Genomic DNA, 21,847 nt, shown 5'->3' with positions numbered 1-21,847 from the left:
GATAGTGAGTCAAGCTTTCAACACTCTCCGTATAATTAAGTTGCGAATTATTACGCGTTGACTCAGAACAGGAACATGCTACTCTCTGACCCCAAACTCCAGTGAAAGAATCCTTATAAGATGTCTCTGTTTCTCGTCTTCAAGTCGGATTCTCTCTCAAAAGTGTCCTGTCGCCAAACGCGACAGGAAAAGGGGTAATTCCGAATCGATATTGTGTGTCGGATACTGAGAATGGATGCTGCGTACGAAGATTTAAACGGAAGCATCCTTTCTTTTTTTCTTCTCCATCCCATAAGACGAGAGCAGATAGCCAAGGTTGAGATAAAAGGATATAGATACACTCTGGGACCAGGAGAGTTACGGAGCAGTTGGTCCACGATTATCGTTGAGGGTAGCTTCTCTTGTAGCGGATTGGAGAGGCGGTGGGGGGAAGGGGAGCTAGGGGAGGGGTGGGGGAAGTGATGTTTTCGGTTCGCACGATGTCGTGTTGTGTCACCAAAGAAGCCGACTTCACCGTGTGGCAGGGATCCGTCACGTGACGTCAGCGGTTGTCAGCGAACCAGGCAGCCAATGGCGCGACGCGGAGCGGACCGGGGAGGGCGGGCATTGGCTGGCCGGGAGAGGGGAAGCCGCACGCTTCCCCCCTCTTCCCGCCGCGGTGACTCCACCCTCTTCGGAGGATGCCTAGCCCGCCCTTGGAAACTCGCCCCCCTCTCTGTCCCCCTCGGCCGAGGAAAAAGGGAAGAGAGAGACCAAAGTTATTGAATTAGGCTTATCATTTGATTTCCGTTCACCTAGACGACCGGCAAGGCAGCTACAGTCCGCACACTCCGGAAAACTTCCCGATATTATCCGTAATCGCCATAATTTGATATCGGAACTGATTCAATTACGGGGAAAAACCTTCTTTTCTGGAAAAGGATTATATGGGCCTTACGGGATAGGGACTTGTAAGTCTGAGAATACGATCAAGTGCTTTTTTTTTTTCGTTTCCCCACTGAACCCGTCCTATTTTTTTAGTAACTTTTCACCGCGGGAAAGCATACCTGACCTAGAACCGCATTCCTTTTCGCACTTTAATTCGCAGTTTTTCACAAATGCCCATCGTTTCCCGCATATGTGTTCGCGTGTGAACCACGTGCTCCCGTGCTGAACTGAACCAAAAGCCCTCGTGAAGTCTGCAAACGAGCATAACCATGGATTACTCATATCTCAACCAGGCTGGATTCGACACTTCCAGCTGTTCCCTATCCGGCATGGATCCTACAGGTTTGTCCAACATGCCCTGTTCCTACGGCGACCTTACCTCCTGCAGCCAAATGTCGCAAGCCTACAGGTATACCGCCGCCGCGGCAACCATGAGGTCCTACAACCCTACGGCGATGGGTACGCCTAGCCAATGTGCTGTTATGTCAAGACCACAAGAACATCACCGAGCCAGTATGTTCCCATCCAGCATGAACCTTCAGGGTAAGTACCTTATTATTATTTTTAATTGTAGAAATTTTATCTCTGCAAGCCCCCGTGTAGACTACCTTAGAATAGCATTAGTTCAATCCGTACTCTTCAAATTAACCATTTGAGCATTTATAATTCAATTATTTAAAGTCTACCCAGCGCTCACCTACAGGTCTTCTTAGTACATGTTTGAACCATGAGAACATTGCCATGTTCTTGTTATGTGTGTGAAAATAGTAGCCTATGGAGACACATAGAGGTTCGGATCAAACTTTAAACTGTAGGTCCAGTCCCGGTCCAGTCCCGATTAACTTTACTGTGCATAAAGTGGACTTAAAATACCAACTCAATCAATCAATGAATCTAAACGTATTAAATTAGTTCATATATACCTCCTCGGTTCCCGGTTCGAATCCTGCCCTGGTGCATGAATCATTATTTACAAGCGCCTCTTCATCAATTTCATTTAATCATCATCATCGTCACTGTTGGGCCAAAAGTGGAAAAAAAGACGAAAGTAAACCCCAAGAAAAATGTAAATAAGTTGCTGCTACAATTTAACACATAGTGACATGCTGAAAACTATTTAATTGTTCAAGTTCTTTCAGTCACGACAAAGAATCAGCTCACACACGTACTGCAACTGCATCAAGTTGATGCACTTTTGATGAATTTTTCTAGGTATTTTGACGTATGAAAAAGTACACCATTAGCACTATATTACTTTGTTATTGGAGTCATCATATTTGTGTCATTTGACAAATTTTTGGGTACTATGTACAAAAGTGAACTGCAGTACATATTTGAAACAAGTTAAGACCATTTAAGAGCATTTATACTTCCGGAAAAGTATTCAACAAAGGAATTAATATAATTCTTTAAATATATTGCAAAAACTATGAGTACATAACACCGAACACTAATGTTCATTAATTAATAGGACAATGTGAACCCAACGTAAATTTCTGTATCTCGAATCAAATGTTTAAGTGCATGATCGACATAGAAAATAAATACTTCCATCACATGATGATGTACTTTTACCTTTACAAAAGATTACAAAATTGCATCATATTGTAAACCTGATTCTTAAGGGCAAATATGTACTAATTACTCTGTATGCAGTTTGAACGCAAAATCACATGTTGAGCACTTATATGTTACTATATCCTTTGTGTGCTGGGATTGTGGCAGACATATATTGTCAAAAAGGTCCCAAAACACTTTCAAATTGTTGTTGACAAGTTTGTAGAGTTCGGTGGCACATAACCGTGCAAATATTTACTTTTTCAATTCTTTAATGATCAATGTGATCACACTAAAATGTTTGAATGATTGTCGTGACATCTTTGGAGCAGAAATAAGGTGTTCTGAAATTGGGCAACATATGGCATTATAAAGAAACTTTACACCATTTGGTTGCTAATTATACGTAAGATTTACACGTACGTATGTATTCATGTTTAAAAACCTTGAGGGTAACGAGTACCGGTTCTCATATATTTTACCAAGTATATCAAGCAGAAATTGAAAAAAAAAAGTAATCATGTCCGCTTTTATCGGTATCAATAATATCTGAAATATTCAATATCTAGACTGATAAACTTAAGAAATAATTTGCCGTGGGACACAGCAATGAATCTAACGTGACATGTCGATAGCTACAAAACTAACAACTGTAAACATCCAACAATTTGCAAAACTGTAGACATAGCAATTGCTAGAATGTAGTAGAATTGAACTTATTTCCAACAGAGTTTCTCTAAGCTGTACACGTACAACAAAGCAGTTCCCTCTATTAGGTCAATTGGTAAAGCCGTGGGTAAATTAAGGAACCAACAAAGAAACGACATAAAGTATTTAGATAGACCTGCCATCTGCCTATGGCAGTAAAACAATAGAAAGTCGATTAACATTAACGTTACGCTATCTTCGATGAAGCCATTGTTTTTGAAACTTGCTGAGTTGAAGAAACTGTGTGATACAATATGTACACTTTATTGATCTGGTGAAAAATCGAACCTAGTCAAATCTATAGATTATTCAGAAATGAATAGAGACAGATGAATGTTGAGGATTTAAACACCTATTGGCTAGTATCATACTACGCCATAAGTAACATTAATCGATAGGTTTATCTGACAATGAATGCAAAATTATTAGAACTATGAGTAATAGGGTCTATATATTTAAATTTGACATCTCAGACACAAGTAAGGTTAAAAGTATGCAATTCTGAGGAACCGGAAAATTATGAAGAGCCAACTAGTTTGTTTGAGTATTTTTAAGTTCACTTTATGGACACATAGGCTAATCGGGTCTACACCTATACAGTTTAAAGAGAGATTCGGAACCACTACGTGCCTGTACCGATAGCATGCATAAAATAATGAGCATACACAACAGAACACTAAATGCATCAAATCTCTTTGATGCAGCAGAAACTCATCGATTGATGCATTAAAGTGTGTATTTATTGGTCTTTGCTTTATTTAAGTCTTTTGTTCATCGTTTGTAGAGATAACACTGATGCAAGTGACCATTCCTTTCAATGTGGAGCTGTTACTTAATGCATCAGTGGATGCGTTTTTGATGCACGTTGCTGCATCTTTCTCGATGATGCATTCAAACACTTGGTCTGAGCTACAGACATTATGCATTTTTTGTTTCAACTGGTACATTTAGTTTTCTGTGTGTACTGTGGCGCATTGGAGGGAGTTCGTAAGGTTTGGGCCTCTTCGATATGTCCTCTTAAACTATAATTCTGTTTATCAGTAGGGCCTATCTCAAATAAATTTGAGATGGCAAGACGGTGATGTAAACATTGCAAATATATTCTTTTGGTGGGGGGACTTGGCACCAATGCTGTTAATAACTATTTCTTAGACTTAATCAGAAGCTATCTTCATGACTGTCGTAAGTTCTATGGATCGTAACGTGTGATCCCCGAAGAGTGACACACACTAATGAGAATCACGGCTTGAACAAAAAAGGAATTATATATAAGCCACACCTCACACATAAACATTCTGCATATATTCTTGATCAAAGACAAGAATGTATAGACTTGTTCAAGTTCCTACAAGATATATTCTAATATGTAAAACGTACGAAATCTTCACTAGGCTACAATTCACATTTTAAAGAAAGATTTTACTCTGATCAAGTTGAGCTGCTATGTTGAACTTAGCCAATGAATTTGATAACTAGACACAAATATTTATAAATGTTGTACAATTATCCTTACAGCTTACAACGCTTATTGCAGCATTGAAATTATTCTTCCCTGCTTCCACCTATGAACAAAAATATAACGTTCTGCAATTATACAGTACTTAAGGTTTGTGTTCATTGGTTAATTTTTTACCAATTGCTGAACTAATGTCTAAACGGAACTTTTTTCCCTGAGGGAGTTTCTAGCTTAAGCTGTTCGTCCATTCCAGATTAGTCCAATTGCACAGAGTGCATTTAAAACGAACTTGGACCAAGAAATGAAGAAATATAAACACACCCTTTCTTTTTTAGCATAAGTTGTTCTATAACAAAAATAAAAGTGTCAAACAATGTCCGTGTCACAACATATTTTCCAAACACTGATTTTCCACACAACTCATGTTTCTTCTATTCTACAACTTTTACATTTTCTTGACGTTCTGATGCTACAAGCGTGCATATTTTTTTCTGGAGATTCATGGGTAAACAGACTTAACAAACAAGAGAATATCGTAAAGGAAACAGAATGGCTTCAGCAATGATGAACATTATCTTGTAAGAAAGGTATGAAAGATAGACTGATTATAAGGAAAGAAGACGAAGAGAAAGCAAATGGGTATACTACGAGTCTACAAAATATTAGAGAAGAAAGCGTAATGTGCATGTAAATTACGGGAATATAAGCACCGAGTATTTAAAACAATAAAGAAATAAATAAAAATGAAATACATATTTCTCCCGCCATACATCGCACACAGATTCTATTCTTGAAAATAAATAAATATAAGTAGTAAGTAAATAAAAATAGATATTAATATTAAAATTAAAAGCAACGTTAGAACTATTTTAGCGATCTTTTTGTAGTTAACTTATTACAAAAAGCTGTATTGTTATCTAGTAGTCGTTTGCTTAAGATAGTGCTTAAATGTATTATCAATGATTACAATTTAGGGATAGTGTAGATACGAGAAGAGGTAATAAAAGACTTAGCAATGTCTCGGTCTCGTTTCGAATTGTAAATGCCTGTCTCGGGCTCGTCTCGATTTATAAATTAATATCCTTCTCTTTCTCGTCTCGAAAAATATGCTATACACAACATACACATCACAATCATTTTCAGTGTATAGAGGTAATCAATATAATCAACTTTTCTTCGTCGTGTTTTGTTTGACACTGCATTTAGACACTACAAGCCTTCGGAAAACGGAATTTCATCCTGAATATGTCGCTATCATCCGTAGATTATATTATTTCTACCAAGAAACACAACCCAAATACAATTCGGAATTTAACAATGAATTGTTAAAAAGGCCGGAAGATGTCGCGACCTTTACAGTAGCTTTAAAAGTCTCTATTGCGCTTCTAATTGTGTGCGAGAAATAAGATTTTAGATTATAAATTGCTACTATTTTACGCTGTTAAAGTTTTTGCTGGTTTTGCTCATATTTCACAATATTTTGTTCAGAAAAGTTTCATTAGAATTGAAGCTGTTTCATCCTGATTTCACCCTCTTACCCATTATAAAGTTCTGTCCGCAGCGAACGAAGTCTGGCAAAGCCGTTGACCTGAAGATAACTAAAATCGAGCAAGAAGACATCCATAAGTCTGGCAAAGCCGTTGACCTGAAGATATCTAAAAGCGAGCAAGAAGACATCCATAAGTCTGGCAACGCCGTTGACCTGAAGATAACTAAAAGCGAGCAAGAAGACATCCATAAGTAACAGAAGTAGTTGGAAAGTAACGGGAAGTCAATGCAGAACACTGCAAGATCTGTCGCTGCATGCAGCAGAACTTACACACTTTTTCCCATCTTCATTTCACTCCCACCCATACTTCAATCTTTCGTCAATCTCCTTATCATTCTGTCGCCTCCCGCAGCCCCACCGGCATCGTGTGGGAATCAAGCGCAGTTTCAGTAATTAAAACCTGCAGGGTGTTGGGAGAGAAATCAAGAATCAAGAAGAAGACATTATCTTCGGGATAATATCCGAAACTCACGGGGGGCCGCTCCCGACTTCTCGAGATCCAACCCCTTCTGAACCCGAGCTTCCCGGTGCTAATGCTCACCCGCTCCTGTTCCCATCCGATTAAACCTACTCCCATTTACGTGATTATCCCCGGGATGTAACTTTTATCTCCGGCAGGAATAGAGGATCTCATCTGAGGAGAGGGCCGAATATTGCGCGCAAACAACGAGAAGATTAGAATCTGAAGAAAATGGAGCAAAAAGGGGCTCCTCCCCCTCCCCACCCCGAGAGTAATCACAATGATGAAACAAGAAGGTATATAAATAACAAGTAATGAGTGTTAAAGGAAGTGTAAGGAAGAAGCTGGATTAGAGAAAGGGAAGGAGAAAGCTAAGGAATGATTGAAAATGGACGAAAGATTGAGGATTGGGTGAGAGTGGATTGTGGATAGAAGTAGGAAGAATTGAAAAAGAGAAAAAAAGATTTTACAGTGTACTTTCCCGTTACTTTCCAGCTACTTCTGGTTACTTATGGATGGCATTTTACTTGCTTTTAGTTACTTTTTTAGTTATCTTCAGGTCAACGGCGTTGCCAGACTCTTTTCGCTGTGGACTGAATCAGAGCTCGAAATGGAAAGGAGCGGACCGGAACGGCGTTCCACAATGCAATAATCTGAACTTTGACTATACTTCTTACATTTCAGCTACTTCTTCGTTCCTTTTTTACTTGGTTTCCAGTTATTTTTGGCTGGTTTTTACTATGTTATTTCAACATAGAGTAAAAATTTACTTAGATCAACTAAAAATATATCTTCTGATAACCGAACATTTGTTTAAATAGGAAACAAACATAATAACCAAATCCTTTCAGTAACAGTGCACATTTGTTCAGAGTCACCAAAGAATTTGGTCAAAATGATTAAATTTATCAAAGAATACCAATTTCTTTGTTAATAGTTACCAAGAAGCTCAATCAAATATGTTTTGTTTCATTCGAACATACCAAATTTTTCCTGTAAAGTTTTAGTTAATTGTTTGTTAGTTCCTTGTTACTTTTTGTTACTTTCTACTTGCTCTTGCCTACTTTTTAGTTACTTTTCGGTTACTTCTTCAGATGAGTAACTAGCGTAGTTTACTACAATGTTTATGAAAATTAATGGTTTGTTTATCGTAGCGTCTATATTTTATAGTGATAAAATAATTAAACACTATCTCTTTTTTACTTCTTTTTTCACATTAATTGCAAAATTGAAAGACACTGTGTTCTTAGCGTAATTAAGAATTCACTTTTCTAGTTTAGAAATAATACCAAGAACAGTAACGTTCCTTTATACTAATATATATTTAATTTATTTTTAACATATCCTACCTCCAAAGATTAGTCGCGACGTTTATGATGAACGAACAATAGATGAAGTAGATGAAGCAACAAGCACAATGAACCATGCCGAGAATCGAATATTACCCCCTTTAACGGCGTGATCCCTATTTTCAGCAAACTTATGCTCGACAATTTCAACTACGAATTTCATTCCAGTTTAACACCAATAAATATGTATTGCTTTATGTAGGTATTGAGTGCAGTCTTCTTTTATGATCTTCAGTATATTAGTACTGATTTGTACAATTTGTCAATGCATCTGCATAGAAATAATGTTATTTATAGTACAAATATTTCTCGCCACCGAAGTTCCTGTGTTCGAGTCCCATTCAGGGCACGGGTGTTCCTTGTGAGTGTCTCGTCATCAATTTTATCTAATCATCAATCATCCTTGTCGTCGCGATGAGCCAAAAGTTGCAGGAAAGTGACCTTAAATGAGTAAGATATAGTACAAGTGACAATTAATTAAATACTTTTATGCAGAGTATGAAACAATGATTGTGATAGGCTGATGTTATCATGATAATTTTTAAAATTTATTATCTGAATTATCCTGACATTTTTAGGTAACACGCATTTATTACTTCACAGTGATATGTTCCATGTGCACTAATCAGTACGTTGTAGGTTATATAGCCTTTAACGAATTGCTAATTAGGATAATGAATATCATAATGAATTAACATTTGAGTCCAAATTTATAGGTATTTTACAAAAGTTCATTTTCGAACCATTTTCAATTTATTAAAATGCCAAAACGATAGATATAGCTAATATTTTACCAAAATTATTATCTTTTCAACATTCTACTAACATGTACTAGATTTAAGAAATACCAATCCATTGTTGTAGTGGTAATATAATGTGGCACATACACACACATGATTCATAGGAGAGTTAGAGGAACGAATCTTCAACTAATAGATGTCTCTGTTATCCGTAAATTCAAATATAATTTTGATTAACAGATTTCAGTTGTTCTAATTGAAAATCAAAAATAAACAAATTCACTTTACTACAATATAAGAAGATTGTCATTACATTGCGAGATACAATTATTACGAATGCAGTAAGACAATGGTAGAAAATAAGACTCAGTACAAGTAGCAGAGAGATTACTCAGAAAAAGAAGTGTTACGTATGATGAGCTGAGTGCCTAACATATAGAATTTAGATTTTCTCTTCTTAAGCCGTCTTTAGACGAAAGCATTTCCTTTAACATTTTTGCTACCATAAATGCTATGTAAATGCTTCCAAAGAATCTCATAGCCGAAAGTACTTTACACGGAAGCATTTCATGTAACTTTGCGGTTAGCTTTTGCGACATGAAAGGCACGTTGAGTATGCTGAGTGCACGGTGTTTACAATTGAAACAACTAAAATATTCTTCAATACGCGTACAGCAAACGTTATAAAGTATGTATTTAAGCAGCGCCATTCCTTTGTACATAATAACGTTTTACACGAAACGTTATTCCTCTCGGTTCAATAGTTAGCAGCTTTTAAAAATGTGAAGTGATACATTGCTTACATCTCACGCGGCCGCCATTACAACTGCGCTCGTGACCTAGCGGTCGATTCTGATTGGTTACGCTACGAAAAATGCTACGGACCGAGCCTATCCTTGAGAAATGCCATGAAATATGCCATGGCATCTGAAATGCCATAACATTTCTCACTTACACGGTAGCATTTTGGTCATGGCATAAATGTTAAGAAAAATGCTAAGGAAAATGCTTTCGTCTAAAGGGGGTCTTACGCAAGAATCCACCAACAAGAGGAATTGTTGCGGGTTACATCTAGCTGCAAGCACTTCGCGAAAATCGCTTACGCGGATAGCTCAAAATTTAACCTCACCAATTTCACAATTACAATTGTATACGTTCTTAGGTTACTAACTAAACTAACTAAACTAAATATATCATATCAATTGATACATCAGAATGCATCGATTGATGCACTAAAGTGTGTTTTATGGCTTCTTCAAAGAATCAGATTCACATTTGATGCATTTGGGTGAATATTTGTATGTCGTGAAAGAAACACCAAAGTGCATCATTTGATTCAAGTGAGGATTTATTTCAGTCGAGATGCACTTTAATGCACCATTTGATGCATTTTGATGCACCTTGATGCGTTTTCATGCAACAGAATGCATCTTTTTTGATGATGCACTTAAACGTTTCGTCTGAGCTACATAAACTCTGTAGCTCAGACCAAACGTTTAAGTGCATCATCCTAAAAGATGCAGGAAGTGCATCAAGGAATATCAACTGATGCATTGAAGTTCATCTCGAATGAAATAATTCCTCACTTGAATCAAATGATGCACTTCGGAGTTTCTTTCACGACATACAAAAATGCACCCAAATGCATCAAATGTGAATCTGATTCTTTGAAGAAGCCATAAAACACAGTTTAGTGCATCAATCGATATGATGCATTTAGTTCTCTGTGTGTAGGAGCTATTAGCAACCCATTTTCCCAACGTGATAGCAGCTGGATGTGCCCTGCACTCGATTCGTCAACAACATGATGATAATAATCCATAATAAAGATGCTGATATTATTACTTATACACAGTATCATTCATATCATAATACTAAAAATGAGAATATCATTGCTAAAGTACTCGCTTCTTGGAGCCAGGATCCTCGTTTCAAATCAAAAAGCAGATTATACATATTAATTCATTGACAACTTGTTACGCAACAGACTGCGTAAGACGTAAAGCATATTGTAGATATTACGTGTGGCAAGAAATATCTACAACAATAATGTTAATTCTAATTTCGAATCATAATATTTGCACCTACTGAAAGTTTACAAGTTGTGCATCATTCAATAGATAAGTGTTATATATTCAGCATAATTTGCGCTCCCTCTAAAGTGGAAAATGTTCCCTACGTAATTTCTCGTATATCACCATGTTATTTGTTATCTACGGTAGTAATGACGTAAAGACCAATTTCGTAAGGGACAATGTAATTCATATTTTCCTATTGGGCACTATAGGTTAAAATTTTTTCAGGCATCTGACCTCCTTTTTATTTATTTAGGGAAGCTGCAGGAGTGGGGATATTTAACACCACACGCAGGTCCTCGGTGGCGGAGCGGTATCGTTGTTGCCTTGTAATCAATGGGTCCCTGGTTCGATACCTAGTGGAGGTATATAGTGGTTCGGATCGCACTTTAAACTGTAGGTCCAGTTCCGATTAGACTTTCTTTGAGTAAAGTGGACTTAAAACTCACAAAAACTCTACGGAAAGCCATTGCAAAATGGGATAATGTGGGTATATCTTTACATATAAAAAACTTATTGTTTCTCTCGTATAGTAGATTGTCTAATTTTTTCGTGCATTTTGCATTTTGCATGTGCGTAGCCCCTATACAGTGTTTTGGGTTCCAAAACCGGGGGGCTAGGTAACAAAACTGGAGGGGGGAAAAAGACAGTATATTTCCCTTTGTAGATAAGGTTTAGCATAATGCAGGGGCAAAAGTGGCGAAAAGAAGGGGACAACTTCCCCTCGCCCCCCCCTAATCACCACTACTGCCCCTATATACATATATCGTGTGTAGCGGAGGGGTTAAGTTGCAAAAATATGCAACAGGGGTAGCTGTGAATCATATAAATACTTCTTCACGAAAGTTCTAAGTTTTGTTATTTCTAAGCATTATATATTTGAAACAAAAATAGTTTTAAACAATAACTTTTGGATGAACTTTTCAAGATCAAGTTTCAAAGGGTACTTAAGCAACGTTTTTCGATTGTCACTGTACATTATTGTAAGAACACATGGATAAAAATAAAACAACCGTGTGCGGAACGTGTTTCAGAAATTCGAGAATTTCGTATGAATTTGTCGGTCTGCACATGAACACAAACTGCAATAATCGCAAAGTAAACAAAACGTTAAAAAAATCGATATATCCTCCCGATATAAAGGTTTATCGTTTTCCGACAGTATTTACATGGTTAATTGTTAGATTTCCTCGTCAGAGTTACTTCCTCGGGATTAGAGCTTTAATACAATACGTCAATATCCCTAAAATGCAAGTGCAAGGTTATTTTGAATGCATGTTGCAGAGTGCTTAGCACAGTGCACTACGACAACTGGGGTCCCGGTTTCGAATCCCGGCCTGGGCATGGGTGTCCTTGGTTAGTCTCCCTTCATCACTATCATCACTCATCCTCATCGTTCCGATTAGCCAAATGTGGCAGAAAACGACTCTAAGTAGAAAAATTAAATCGATCAGATGCATGTACCCTCTCTGATGTGCTTAGAAGTTGGCAACACTGGTATGTGCATGGTATTGCGGTTTCTTTTAAATTAAAAAAGGGTAGTGATAACCATAATATGTTTCTCGTCTCATGTACAGCCACCGGCAATACAAATGGGACACATAGATCCTGAAATTCTCGCTTTCACGCAAGGCGTTATGTGTGTTGCCTAACTCATAACGAAAGATAGGGAAACCGGAAGCAAAATATGTGAGAAACAGCTAAAGAAATAAATAAATTTAAAAAACAGGTGAGACAGAGAAATATAGGAAGAATGAAAATTGGGTAAACGGAGGAAGTGAGATAAGAAGAAAGAGGGACAAGAAACAGAGAAACAGATGAAGAAAGAGTAAGAATGGATTGAGAAAACAGATGAAGGAAGATATGTATGGAGAAATAAAGAGAAACAGGATGAAAACAAGAAGGAAATGAAAATGTGTGTGTGTGTGAGCGAGAGAGATTGATTGATTGATTTGTTGTTTTACGTCCACTTTATGCACATTAAGGCTAAATGAGACTGAACCTACAGTTTAAAGTGGGATCCGAACCACTATGTGTCTCCACCGGGTATTGAACCCGGGACCCCTTGATTACAAGGCGACGACGGAGAGACAGAGATGATGATGATTACAAAAGAGAAAGAGGAGAGAAGCAGATGAAGAAATAGAAAGAAATAAAGAATTTGAGAAACATATGAAGAAGAAAGTATGGAGAAAGAGAGGAAGATAGATATAAATACATAGAGAAATACAAGACGAAAGAAAGACAGAATGACGGAGAGTGAAAGGAGACAATAAGAGATAGAGAAAGAGTGGAGGAAAGTGATATTTACACTCCACAGGGAAGCCCTTGCTTACATTAAATATTACGTTTGTCCATTGCGTATTAAAAATGTTATCGTTTTCCGACAAAATAAATGACAGTGGCAACCATGAACATGCACTGCATGGCTGCATATATATAGGATAGAAAGTACCGTATAAACAGGGCTCCTAGTGACGAAGTGGATCGTTAAGGAACACAACAATATTTAAGAAAAAAAATGTTCATCTTATCCTCTACACCCTGCAGAGCTTATCCTTCATTAATTTTCCCTTTGGCTTTATTATTTTTATTAATAACGTAGAGGGTGAACAAATAAAGAAATAAAGAAAAATGTAGTCCTTTTTTGGGCAATTTATCGTCATTTTCGCCTTTTGACTATCCATTATTTTGGCAAAATATCAATATTTCAACCCTTTACTGGTAAAAAAGATCACCCCCACTTTAACGAAACTCCCCCACACACAACAACCCTCTACAAAAACGATAATGAGCAGAGTTTTTTTTTTATTTGAAATAAAACTTCTAAAGATTCATTTCACGCTTACAATGCACAAATTTTCTATACTGCCGCGAGATGTCGCACAATTTCACTTATACTCTACTGGCAAAATATAAATACGATGTTTTGATGGAATAAAAATAAGAAAATGTTCTGTAGGATAGTATTGTTTTCTATTAGAGGAGCTCTATTTTGTAACCATAGCAATTAAAACCAAACCTAAATTGTACTTTGATCTAAAGCTTTCACAGTAGATTACTAAAACCTTCCAAATTACTTGCAGGGCTTGAAGTGGTTTGGATGAATGTAATGTGTGCCTGTTCAGGGTCATATCTTATTTTAATGCATTTTACTTTTTATTAAATCAAGTTTTTTTTGATGATGGTATAATATGGTATAATATCACCTTGACCCACTCTCGGATGCGTCACTATATTAAACTTTAATCTTATCATCCTGAGAGCACAGAATTTTTGGTATTTTTTTAAAAAAAATATTTCAAACCTCGTTGCAGTATCTCTATACAAATTCCACTTTCCACTAGATTTATGTCCGCATGTGAACAATGCTCACATGTTTCGTAACATTTCCCGACATTTCCATTTCACTTCTAGTTCCATCCATGCTCCAATATTTCCACTATACTCACTTCTCGCGATATTTTCACCTTTTTTGTAACGCTTTTCACCAATATTTCTCTTATCTCATTCACATTCTCTTCCCGAAGATTTCTATATTTGAAATGTATTTTTTTATATTTTCACCTTTTCACTACACACGCCTGTAGCAAAATTTCTATATTTCACCTTTTCACTATTCCAGCCTGTAACAATATTTCCGAATTTTCACCCTAACGCTATACACTTCGTTGTAGCAATTTTCCATATTTTCGTTTTTCACTGTACCATCCTGTAGCAATATTTCCGTATTACCACAATTTACTATACACTCCTGTAGGAATATTCACCGTTTAACCAAAGCTCCTGCAGCAACATTTTCGCCTTTTCATTAAGCGTTCCTATAGCAATATTTCCGTATTTCCATCACACACTCCTGTAGGAATATATCCGTATTTTCACAGTTACACATACACTCTTGCAGCAATATTTTATTCACTAAACATTCCTGTAGCAATATTACGGTATTTTTGTACTTCACTATGCATTCTTGTGGCTTTCTCGATATGCTCTCTTATAGCGAATTGTATCACGAAGAGTGCTCACATATTCATCTGAGGACGTCAGACACGGATTGTGGTAGCCAGCGTCGCACCTGGCGTGCTCTCTGCGGGGGCCTGGGGGGTCAGTGCCCCACACGGTAGCGAGAAATACAAAAAAAGAATAGGAAAGGCAAAAACGGTGGCACAGCGCAACGAAACGAGGAAACGCCGCTTCGATTCCCGTCACGAGTACCCGAATCGCGAAGACGTTCCAAAAATATGCATTTCCGAGTTGCGGAGCCTTCGAACCGAGCTGTAAGCCGCTGAAGTGCGAAGTGTAGAACTGCCCCGCCTTGTTCCAGGCAGCCCAAGGCAAGGCCGTTCCTTCTTTTTCCCATTCCCAACATTATAAGACCATAACTCAGTTGTGCCGACGCTAACAAGGTTATGGAACGACCTTATCCACTGCACTTGAGCTGGAAATTAAATAATTTAATACCAAGCGAAAGTTTATTGTGAATAATCTAGTTTGGGGGCTCGCCTGGCTGTAGGAGTTGAAGTCCCTAACAGCTTTATCGGAGGGGAAAAGGAACAGGGCGGGAGAGGGGGATTGGATGTTGCCGGGGGGGGGAGGGGGAGAAGTGCTGGAAGGGGTACACATCCAGATATTGACCGTCTCTTCAAGAAAATCTACCTATTACGAAGATGTGTTTTCCTTTTATAAATTTTCGCCTTCTTTTTTTTTTAAAGATTGACTGGCACTTCTTTCCAGGAGCTAACAATAAGGTGTTTTTAGAAGCAGTGTTGCCAGAAGATTGTGATGAACCGAGCGAATTTCTACCAAACACCTCAGCTGTAGTGAATTCTAACACGAGGGAAGATATACCCTGCTTGTGCAACAGAATAAGCCATGTTGGAAAGGCCGTATAACTTATAAAACTGGTGCAAAATTTCAACATTTCACTAAACAATCTTGTAGCGATACTTCCGTATTTATATCTTACACTCCTGTAGAAATATTTCTGTATTTCCAACTTTTCATTGTACACTCCTGTAGTAATATTTCCAGAAGAGTGTACACTAGACAGCGACAGATAAAAGAAAGATAATTTCTACTAAACGACTTAGCAGTAGTTAATTCTTGTGGAATAGAGAAAAGCCATATTTGAAAGCTTGTGTAACTTGCAAAACTGGCGCCATACAATCCTGTAGCAATATTTCCACGGTTTCACATTTCCACTCTACAACAGCAATATTTCCTAATTTTCATCTTTCACTATACACTCCTGCAGCAATATTTTCGTATTTTCAACTTTTCATTATACACTCCTGTAGTAATATTTCCTTTTCTTCATCTTTGAAAGAAGTAATAATTAATTGGTTGATTTTGATATTTATTCAGCGTCGCTTTTCTGTCACTTTTGGCTAATCACGACGATAAGGAGGAGTGATGATGTGATGAAATTGAAGAAGGGACAAAATGACACACATGCCCAGGCCTGAATTAGAAGCCGGTACCCATGACGAAGTAGCCCGAGAGGAGGTCTGCGTACCTCGCAATGAGGAATTTGGAATTCCTCACAAATAGATGTGAAACTAGAAATTGCTGCTTGCTGTGTTACTTAAATGGATTTTACTGGCTGGCGATTCCAGATAACATGACACAGTGCGAGTATAGTGTAACGAACCTGAGAGTTTAAGATTTTATATATGTAAGAAGTTAAGATTTTTAAAATGTTTTTTACTTCAAATAATGTTCAAGTTGTCACAGATAATTATAGTTAGACTGATACAGTTGTAGTTGGAACTTTTATATATGTTTATAAATACGTCAAAATCTGTTCGTGTTGACGTCACTTTCTAATCTCAGCCGAGGAAGTGAACCCACCTAAATGTTCTTCACCTGACGACAGACTGAGTTTGAAAAACAGGTGAAGGTAAAACATAATGAGAACTTGGAAACGGAGAGAATGGAAGTATAGATTTTGGTTTTCGAGTTTTCTTCTTGCCGATAAGTTCAAAGTAAACAATTAATTATGTCATTTAAATTTCGTTATGTGTGAGTGAATTGCCCACGTTAGTATTGAATGTTCTAGTGTTTTTATTGGTAAGTGATTAGGAAATATAAGCGATTATAAAACTGTGTTTAACTTTGAAACGAATGTTGTGTTTTCTTTTCTACCCAGCAAGTCCTGATGAGTAATAAAAGCGTCTCATGTTCCCGACAAAAGTAGCAGCGAACTAACTTTGTGACGACTGGTGTACAACCGGGGGGGACGTTGCAATAGTAACGTACGTACCTAGAAGTAGGCATTTAGTGGACATAGTGCTTTACATCTGAAAGCAACATGAATACAAATTTTCTATTGTTACTCACCTAAGTATCCTTTTTCCCAATTCTTGCAAGAAGAAACCACAACAAATTCCAAGATGATATGTGAAAGGCAGGGGGACACCTGCAATAGACAATAGTAATAAATAGGGAGCGGATTCTTAGGTAAAAACATATTTCTTATGTTGCTTCGGAAGCCAGCCATACTCCGTAGGACCACACGGCTTCAATGCAATCTGCGAAATCTTATTTAACATAAAAATGCATAATTTTACCCAGTGGTGGCGATGGGCTTCCAAAACCTGGGAGGGCAAAGGCAGTATATTTACCTTTGTAGACAAGGTTTAGCATAGTGCAGGGGCAAAAGAGACGAAAAGTGGGGGGGGGGGGCAACTGCTCCTAATCGCCGCCACTGATTTTACCTTTAACGCATAAGACACATATTTCTAGGAAAATAACTTAAAATGTACATATTTTAGAGATTCCAGACAAAATAAAGTTTCCGAATTCTTTTTGGAAATGCATATTTTGGAGTTAATGCATAAAATAGACAAGAAAACCATGGTAAATTAGTAATTGCTATCCTATTGAGGACTACACAACAAATAATTTTGAAACTTTTGCTTGTATTGTGGATGGGTTTGACAAAACGAACGCATCCATTGTGATACTTGAAGATTTATTGAAAGATGGATGCTTACAAAACGATTTGGCGTTCCTGTCTGCAAAATCTAAGCTTTTTGTGTGGCAGAAAAAATGAAAAGTTCCACGGAACTGCTCTGCGAAACAATGAAGGACGTTAGTGCAGTTGAAAGGAAATTGGCCACTCTATCAGAGACACGCATGCAAGTGTTTAAAGACAAATTCCGAAAACCTGTTTCGAAAAAAACGCAGGGTACCAAAGACAGTGTAAAGTTGCCAGGTTGCCATGTCATTAGCATAAGATCTTGATGATGACTTTTTAAATTTTTCAGTTTTGTCATTTAGCATCGCTTCTCTTCCACTTTTGACAAATCGCTCCGATGACGATGAGTGATGATATTATGAAACTGATGAACACAAAGAACATCCATGCTCAAGCCGGGATTTGAAGCTGGGACCTCTGGCGTCGTATCACTCTGTGCCAACCACTTCGTAAATGAGGCCCGCATTAATGATATAATAAAAATATTTATTTAAGTGATGAGCACAATGTGAGAACCAAGTACAGTCACCGCCAATAAAAATAAGACAGCTATCGTTTTCACATTGTGAAGGCACAATGGCTCTTATGGAGAAACCGTGCGGTGTTGCCATTTAAGGTGCGCTAGCTCTTATCGCCGGCCACAATAAACATGTTGTATGTATTGTATATTGTTATAATTGTTGTTACATTTGTTATAGTTATTAATTTTTCAATAATTATTGTTGTTATTATTAACCAGGGGAGGCTCTTATGAAATACAAGCATACTTTATCTATTTCATAAAGTAACATTAATTTATCTAATGTGTTAATACAGTTTTTAATGCAAATGTTATATAATAAGTGTTACCTTAATCGGACAGTGGTTCAACACCCTCCATCGGTGACTCTTCGGACTGCTGCCGTCATCAGAACTTGTCTCATCACTGCCGGAAGAACTGCTCTTTAACCTAACGATTAGAGGTTCAATGTCATCCTGCAGTTCATCCGCTTTCCACATATTATTTTCAACCCCTTCGACGTGCCTACAGTAATTACACCATTGCTCCTGGGTGACTGATTCAAATGCGCTGTCTATCAAACGTTCCATTTCCTTCATCTTAAAACTAATGTTATGTCGTCCAACATGCCCTTTTATCTGACTCCATACCATTTCAATTGGATTAATTTCTCAATGGTATGGAGGCAACCTTCAAACAACTGCCCCATACTCTTCTGCAATCGAGTCCACAATATTAATATTGAATTTCTCTCGCACAGAATTTACAATACTGAGTAATATTATTCTCTTTTAAGAGAATCGTCAGAATAGGGTATATTTTTTTACGTTAGCCATGCCTTAATATCTTACGGTTTTTCAGGTGGGAATACTTTCTCTTTTCGTACAGTGATAGGATGCATTGTCCATAACAATTACGGTTCCTGGTTCAACGTTACGTAATAGTTGATCTTTGAACCAATGTTCAAACCTAACACTGCCCATTTCGTCATGATAGTCGGCAGATTTTTTTTTTTTTTTGCTAAAAATACTTGAAGACTAAAATTGGTAAACGCTGTAAGTGCCACAATAATTCAAACACCGTTTTCCAATTTAAACTGTGAAATGTGCCGTGCTTTATAATGTGGTAAACGTGAAATGTGGCTGGTAGCCCTCTAAGTAGTTCAAAGGGCGTGTAAAGAGGCAATAGTGTGAACGTTCTTACGGGCTGATGTGCTGAACGATGCGATTTCCCAGCACTTTCGCTTTTGGCACTTACAACGTTTACCACTTCTAGTCCTCACTTGTTTCGCTCCCTGTACAAACCCCAACTTACCACCGATGTGCAACAAAACAAACTGTGGTCCCCGAGCGGTAGGGCCCTTCAGACCTGTAGACACCCTGGCCAGAAAAGCATCCTTGGATGTTGCTATTGTTTTGTCCTTCCAAACTTTAGACACAGTATGCCATACATTTACCCAACTTTCATCTAAGTAAACATTGTTCCGTCCCTCGTTCCTAAATTGTCACATTTTTCGTAAATATGAATGTCGCCAAATTATAATATCGTTTCTTTCAATCAATAAAGCCTTATTTCCTCACTTTTCGAATTTAAACCCCATTTCTTGCAGCAAACTGTAGAAAGTCGAATATGTCAAATTTGACAAATCATTATCGTCGTTAACTTCCTTCATCACAGACTGAATTGTGGCGGGAACATTTCTAAACAGAAATGCATGAAATTTGCGTCTTATGGCACTACGAATGAAATCATTATATTTCATTTCCCTGCTAGATTTGTATTTTCGTCCAGTTACTCTTTTTTTTTCCGGGGCGTAACGATAGAGCCTTTCTTACTTTCATTTCTTAATCTAAAGAATGTACGTCTACTGACGCCAGCCACCTTACAAAGCTCACTAACAATGAACGATTGACTACGTCCAGGGTTCTTTTCCTTTAAATATTCGAACATTCTTAAAATAGTTCTTCTCTCCCCACTGCTTATTATCTCACCCTTTTTCCTGCGATCCATTGTGATGACTGAAGACTTACAGATTAGGACGCTATTAATCATTAAAAATCACCGAAATGTCGACACACAACACTTCACCAGACCACCAAGAGTGTTGATGCTGGCCACGTTCACTGATAACACCGATAACATCTGAGTATAAGACTCACTTCTGCTTGAAAACAAACTGCATTTACAGGAAGTAATGCCTCTGGAGACCTTTGAGTGAAGGCAAAAAATAATTTCGTTATTATCTTTACAACTTTGTAGCTGTGAGTTTTTACGTAGACTTATAAAACAAAATTTGGCCAGAGACGACATTTTCCACTGCGCCAAAAAAAATTGGCACATTTTATTCGACAATTTATATTTTTAAGAACCTATTTTTAAAAATATAGCCAAACTTTCAGCACCACCATCACCAGTAACAACTGCATAATAGTGTCGATTTTTTTTTCGTAACAATGCCTCCGATTTTACGGCTGATTTAACGTTCTGAATAGAAAAGATGTTTAAAATTTGGTTTCAATGAAAACTTGCATTTTAATTATTTTAAAATACAGTAGAGCGTCGATTATCCGAACGTCGGTCAACCGAACGACCGCTTAACCGAACTGTGTACTCGCTCACTTTCAGATATCTGTAATGAAAAAAGTACGTGACTTAGCTGCTCGTAAGCGTGTAGGCTTGCTTAGACAGACCAAAATAAAGGATTTTTTTAAACGTTAATTTTGTGTACTGTGTGTATTGTTCATGCGAAATGCGTATGTAATATGTACATATTTTTGTTTAATAAACTGTACCACATACTATATATTCCTACTAAAGTTGCCTTTGTACGTTACTTTGTAATACATACTTAAAGAGATGCCTGTTTTTATGAATAAATTTACTGTACAGTACTTCTTTTTGGCAAATAAACATGTACAGTTCGATTATCCGAACAAACCAGTTTTCCGAACACCCATGTCCCCCAATTACTTCGGATAATCGACGCTCTACTGTAATATGAAATAAAGTTTACAATTTTCGTCATCGCCATTGTGTTCTACATAAAATTTTCTACGTTACTGTAATTTTTTTTCTACTTCACGTAAATTTCAAAATCGACATATTTGGAAATAACGTGCTTTATTTTCCCATAAGAAAAGCATTGTCCATAAGATCCCATTGTGCCTTCACGACGTGAAAACCAGTTATAGATGCTGAAATACTCGCTCTCCTGCTAGGCGTTGTGTGTGTTGCCTAACATTACGGCGGTGGTAGAAGTTCCCATTGAAAATTTGATATTAAAGTATACTTATCGCCGTACAGTTAGGCAACACACATAAGGTTTTGCAGTGGCGTATTCTGAGTCTAAGACCTGGGCTATCTCAAATGACACCTGGTCCTAGGCTATGGAAGAAGGGAGAAGACTAGACTAATTCTTGACGTCTTCAAGGAAGCCACGTTGCCATGCAACGGTAGTCAGGTTGCAAACTTATAAAAATGCAGGTTGCCAACTCGTAAGAATTCAGGTTGCCAACTCGTAAGAATTCAGGTTGCCAACTCCTAAGAAT

The 21,847-nt window shown here is 37.5% G+C and overlaps 1 protein-coding gene across 1 annotated transcript in view; it reads left to right on the top strand.

Moving 5' to 3' along the window:
• The first annotated feature begins 1,196 nt into the window (after positions 1–1,196).
• Positions 1,197–21,847, top strand: part of PHDP (Putative homeodomain protein) — a 152,459-nt gene continuing 131,808 nt past the window's right edge. The window contains exon 1 of the mRNA XM_083130615.1: positions 1,197–1,470. Within this exon, the coding sequence (XP_082986741.1) occupies positions 1,197–1,470 (274 nt within the window). The remainder of the gene's footprint in view (positions 1,471–21,847) is intronic.

The sequence above is a fragment of the Lepisma saccharinum genome, chromosome 10, assembly GCF_977018435.1.
Source record: "Lepisma saccharinum chromosome 10, izLepSacc3.1, whole genome shotgun sequence".
NCBI classification, from domain to species: Eukaryota; Metazoa; Arthropoda; class Insecta; order Zygentoma; family Lepismatidae; genus Lepisma; species Lepisma saccharinum.
Note: the sequence above shows the minus strand (reverse complement) of the source record. Positions and strands in the feature narration are given on the sequence as shown.